Source organism: Orycteropus afer, unplaced genomic scaffold (genome assembly GCF_000298275.1).
Source record: "Orycteropus afer afer isolate SDZICR_OR568_19922 unplaced genomic scaffold, OryAfe1.0 scaffold00002, whole genome shotgun sequence".
In the NCBI taxonomy this organism is placed as follows: domain Eukaryota; kingdom Metazoa; phylum Chordata; class Mammalia; order Tubulidentata; family Orycteropodidae; genus Orycteropus; species Orycteropus afer.
Window position 1 is genome coordinate 10,615,679 of NW_006921589.1, and position 5,733 is coordinate 10,621,411.

At 49.4% G+C, this 5,733-nt stretch overlaps 1 protein-coding gene across 1 annotated transcript; it reads left to right on the forward strand.

The window, feature by feature from the left end:
* The first annotated feature begins 242 nt into the window (after positions 1-242).
* On the forward strand, positions 243-5,491 carry RESP18 (regulated endocrine specific protein 18). Its single transcript, XM_007935687.1, is given in 7 exon segments — positions 243-248; positions 1,204-1,324; positions 2,797-2,901; positions 4,687-4,740; positions 4,743-4,813; positions 5,197-5,286; positions 5,456-5,491. Coding segments are annotated over 7 exon segments (483 nt in total).
* Positions 5,492-5,733: the final 242 nt, after the last annotated feature.

The following is a 5,733-nucleotide window of genomic DNA, read 5'->3' on the forward strand; positions in this document are numbered from 1 at the left end:
TTTAAATATTTTTTTTCATAATATTTAATTTAAAAAATATTGAAATGCCTTATTTGGGGTTTAGAAAGCTCACACGCTAGCCTTTTGGCAGATGGTTCTCAAGTGCCTAGTGGAAGCAGATTAGTTTGTTATTGTATTAGCTCTGTTAAAGAGTACAGGACAGGGAGGTGTGGAGAGAAGCTGATGGCTGTGTAATCCACTTCAAGGTGGAAACCCTATGATTGCTGAAGAGTTTTAGGGGAATGAGGGTAAAGGAAGCATCGTTACTATTGTTAGTTGCTTTCACTTTGATTCTGACTCATGGAGACCCTATATGTGAAGAATCAAACTTCTCCATAGGGACTTCAAGGCCCTGACCTTCTGGAAGCATGTTGCCATGCCTGTCTTCCAAGGTGCCTCTGGGAGGGTTCAAACCACCAACCTTTCAGCTAGTAAATTAGTTCTTACCTGCTTGTGTCATCCCAAACTCCAGAAAATCAAACTCACTGCCACTGAGTCCATTCCAACTCATAGCCACCCCCACTGGGTTTCCAAGGCTGTGAATCTCTACGGAAGCAAACTGCTCCATCTCTCTTCTGCGGGGTGGCTGGTGGGTTTGACCTTCAGGCTGGTAGCCAAATGCCTTAACCACTAACCAGCAGAACTCCTTGTGTCACCCAGGGACCGTAAAAGGAGCATTAAGGATAAAAGTTAAAAAATAGACTAAGTTTATTGAGTGTCTGTTTAATCACTGTTCCTGTGTGACCCTCACAACAAATACGTGAGGTGGATACAATTTACACACACACCTTAGACACTTCTGTCTCACCTTAGGGTTCAGCCTTCCAGAGAGGTATCTTTACCCAGACTCCCAGCTCCCACAACCGCAATCCATGTCGCCAACCTTGGGTGGTGGACTTGGAGGTCCTTGGGATGGGCCTTATGTCAAGAAAGGAGCAGGCCAAGTGGGAATTCTAGGCCCGGAGAAGAAGGAATGGGGATTAGGTAGGTGCCAGCAGGGGCGGGACTCTAAAGCTGTGCGGGACGCTGGTGATGTTAAAGAGCCAGGGGTGCGCTTACTGTCACTACCCGTCTGTGATTGGCCCAGCTGCCAAGGGAGAGTTATGGAGATCCCGCCTCCCTATCTGGTGGGAAGCGACAGCCCATCCTCAGCATCTCCGGCCAATATTGCTACCCTTGTGGCGCCTTAGACCGTGGAGCTAGCGCGCGGAGCCTAGACGATGCAGCGTTCACGGTGGCCTGGGGGCCCCGGGGGGGCTCTGGCTTCTTTGTTTCCTGCTGCTGAACAAGCGCCCAGGGGGCTGCAGCGGCATTAGTGCCAACGGTCAGGAGGAAACCTGGGGGCATGGACTCAGGGCCAGGGAGAGATCCTGAGAGAAGTGGGAGCGGCCCTGAAGGTAGGAAACTCTGGAGAAAACAAAAATGTGTTTGAGGAGAGAGAAGGAAGAAATGCAGAGAGCATCTTGGACGAAGAGCCTTAGGGTCCAGGTGGGGTTCAACTTGTAGGGTCTGGGCCTAAGAGACGCAGAGTCAGGGCTTGGGGGTTTCCAAGGGGCAAGGGAAGACAAATGATCAGAGGGAGGTAACCGGCTTACGGTGACACAGGAGAAGCGAGGTGCGTCAAGGAGCCAGGGAGAGACGACCCCGCTGAGGGATTGGCAGGGGACTGGCCGCTGATACCGATCTTGGCTCCCAGGACAAGGTTGGACCGAAAGACCCAGAGCCTCGGGCCTGCAATTTCCAGGCTCGGGCAGAAGGGGGTGGAGGGAAAAGGGGCCCATCCTTCCTCCCCTCCCACCTGTACCACCTTAGGTAGATCTAGCGCTGCCGCAGGATCCGAGACAGACTGCGCAGACTCCAGAATTCCTGGCGGCTGAGGGGAGGGAGAGTATGGTCCTGCCAGGTGGAGATGTCTGGCTCTCTTCACCTCCCAGAGGGCTCCCCACCCCCGCCAGGCTTCGGCCGCTTCTCAGCACCGCGGAGAGCGCCAGCCGCTCTACAGCCAGTGCACCACACTCACTCCTATCAGCTCTGGGAGTGCCACCTCACAGAATGGTTTCTCCTCCTCCAAACTCTTACTTCTTGGTAGGATTCGGGAGGTTCTGCTCCTTCCAGAAGCCCGGTAATGGTTGTTGGGATCCATTTAGTTGGGAAAAAAAAAAAGTCCTATTTCTTAATACTGCTCCGTAATGGCTCACAGGAATTCCACCATAGGAGAGAATGGACTGTCCCCCAACTCTACCTTATCTACCTGAAGAAGGAAGGTGTGTATAGCAGTAGGGGTTATTCACCTCCCCCACCTCTCCCTAACGCACAGCTGGGCAAACTGTGGCTTTCAGGAAAAGGACTCAGACACTCCAACCTTATACATCCTAATATTTCTTCATCTAAGGATTCCAGACCTCTTCCCTAATCTCCTCCAGGATTCAAATTATTCCCAATATGCAGCTCACTTGCTTCCCCATACCCCACCTGACTACATGATTGTCCATCCCGTGTATAATCTCTCTGAGCCTCTGCTCACCTGAACCTCCATAGGTGCTCTTTGCTTGTAAGCTTCAACTTACCTGAAGTTGGTACCAAGTGTAAATAAGGCCCAGGAGCTGAATAATGAGGCAGGTTGTAACAGGGGAGGGGAAAAATGAGAAGGAAGACTTGAAGGGGAGAGAGGGCCTGGTGTGGGGACAGAGACCAAGGAATCCACAAGTGACAGGGAAGGGAATCTGCTTTTCTTCAGCTGGGACTTTGGAAGGCTTTTGGCCAAACTCCTTGCTGACATCAATATTGTGTGCTTAGATGGACAGGACCAAGTGGGACCGGGACATCTCTGACCTCTCCAAGGATTTATTGCCCCCATCTTCTGGCCCTTGCAAGGTGTATTCTAGCAGATTTTTCCCCAAGGTAAGTCTGGAGGAGTTGGAGAAGAGAGACTGGGGCCAGGTCAGCTGTGAAGGGCTCTCTGACCTGAGAACAGATTTCCTGCTTCCCCAAATGTCTCGACCTGAACTTCTCTGTCACACTGATTATTTTGGTTACCTAGTACTTCTCTGACAAGAATATACCACAAATGGGATGGCTTTAACAAGCAGGAGTTTATTCTCTTACAGTCTGGAGGCTTTAAGTCTGAGTTCAAAGTGCTAGGCTCTAGGGGCTGGGTGAAAGCCCCTCAGCCTTGGGCTTCAGCTCTGCCTCCTGCTCCTGGGCCACTGAAGCTAGAGGCTTTTCTTTGCTCAGACAGCTGCTGGCTGCTGAGTCTGACAAGCCCAAGTTTGACAAGTGAAAAGGCACAGTCCTAATGTTACCAAACCACACGCCAAGCCATTAATTCAAGTCCACTGAAAGTCCCAAAGTTGACAAAGCATGGCAGGCTGCTGAGCAATGACATGGCTACATGCAGGGTTCAAGCATGCCATAACCTGGAGACCGTTCCCCAAGGCTTCTCCTTATATACAGGAAGCAGACCACATCCCTAAGGCAGCTACTCAGCTGCTCACAGTAGATTGCACCATGGAGTTGATTACCATGGATTACTCATCCCCATGATGAGTCATGGGGTATACTACATCCAGCTGCCCTGCCACTCAACCAGGCCCAGGCAAGTTGACACACAAACGTAACTACCATACTCTCCTCATGGAGGAGGGACAAGATGGGAGTAGGGGTGGATCTGGGTAGGTGGGCTCCTTGCATTTGAACACCCTGAAGAGCCAGCAGAGCCTTCTAGAAGGAGACCCTGAAAGAAATCAGCACCCAGATTTTGGGGACCTTGCCAACTTCCGGCACTGTCTGCATTCTGCACTTTTTCCCATTGGCAGACAGCCTGGGGTTCTAAGCCAAGAGACACACACACACACAACACACACATCAGACTTGGGGTGACAGCAGGGCAAATTATATTACAAATAGAAGGAGGACCAAAAGCAGGTGGAAAGTCCCTTGGGGACAGGTGGCTGACTCTTCCTTAGAATGGAGTTTCATGATTGGGAGACAGTCAGACAAGAGATATGTCTTGAATTCATATTATCAATAATCATAAGGTCTAATGTGTGTGTAATGGCTTAGAGCAGTGGTTCTTAAAGAGCATGCCAAGACCACAGCATCAGCATCACCGTAGAACTTCTTAGAAATGCAAATTCTTAAACTGCAAATGGTTAAGCGCTGGACTACCAACCAAAAAGTTGGTGGTTCAAACCTACCCAGAGGCACCTTGGAAGACAGGCCTGGCAATCTGCTTCCCGAATGTCACAACCTTGAAAACCCACAGGAGCAGTTCCATCTGCACACATCTGACTTGTGCAATGAACAACAACCACCACCCAGACCTCTGAGCCAGAAACTCTGGTGTTGGAACAGTAGCCTGTATGCCAATATTTCTCTGTAGGAGACTCTGACACACATTAACATTTGAGGACCTCTGTTTTAGGTTTTCCAAGCACTTTTCACACCCCTGACCTCATTTAATTCTTCACAATAGCATCAAATGAATCATCAAAGAGAATACTATCATAATTCTAATAGAATATTTACTACATGCCAGCTACTGTGATAAGCAACTTTTATACACCATCTTGTCTCCACAATATGTGCACTTTAGACATAAGGGAAGTATTGATCTGACTCTGGTCCCTGGAGTGGGCCAATCAGAATATCCCAGCTGTCAATCCACCCCTTCCTTTCACCTTGAAGAACTGTTCTGGAAGGATGACATCACCCAGGATGTGATGACCCAAAAGATGGAGAACATGCCAGATTCCACCCCCCAGATCCCTGTCTGAGGGATGGAAAAGAAGCCTTTCCCACCAAAACCACTGTGGTGAGGTGTATGAGACCTGTGGTCCGTAATGCTGCCTGGTGGGCAGACGGAAGAGGAAAGGGAATGGATATGAAAACTGCTGGCAGGAGCACTAGGAGGTGGGTCAGAGGTCCTTCGTGAGATCAACAGGGGACAAGTCCATGATCACTAGCAATATTTGCAAAGTGAGGGGAAACGGACATCAGCCAAGTCGGGTCCTGTTTGTCATCCCTGTCTCTTCTAGAGGCAAGCAAGAGGAGAAACTTCGACTCTTATTCCCCAAGGTGAGACTTGTGTTTCTTCTCAGAAATTTTGAATCCCTACCTTTAGATTCCATCTCTTTCCCTCTGAGACACTGTCATTCTTTTCTGCCTCCTACTTCACTCCTGGCTCCATCTTCACAGAGCCCAATGGCCAAGGTGAACACGGACCAGTGCTTTACCTCCAAAGTAGTTTTGAAGGTCCTCAAACAAGAGGTGGGCAACCCCAACAAGGTGAGGGGCTGGGCTTTTCTGGGGAGGGTGGACTCATCAAGGGCCTGCTTAAAAGGAAGTGGTGGGTTTGAAGGAAGGAATGGGTATTGGGATGTGAACAGATAAGCTGAAGAATAAAGCTGTCCTTTCCCAGTTGAAGGCTGCCCTGACTTTCCTGGCTTTCTCACAGACCACCTGTGGAAATCCATATGAGAGATCAGAGTGAGGGGGAGCACATGATGTTGGAGCTGAGAGCTACTAAGGAAGAAATTATCTATAACATGATGCATAGGCATTGAGTTTGAAGCAACTGCAGAGTTTTCAAAATTAAATAAAAGGTCCTCCTTTTTGCTAAGAGAATCTTACGTGTGGCCCCATTCCCCACTTCCCCACTATACTCCCTTGTATATAATACCAAACCCAAACCAAACTCACTGCCATTGAGTCAGGCAGAAGTAGATTGCCAAA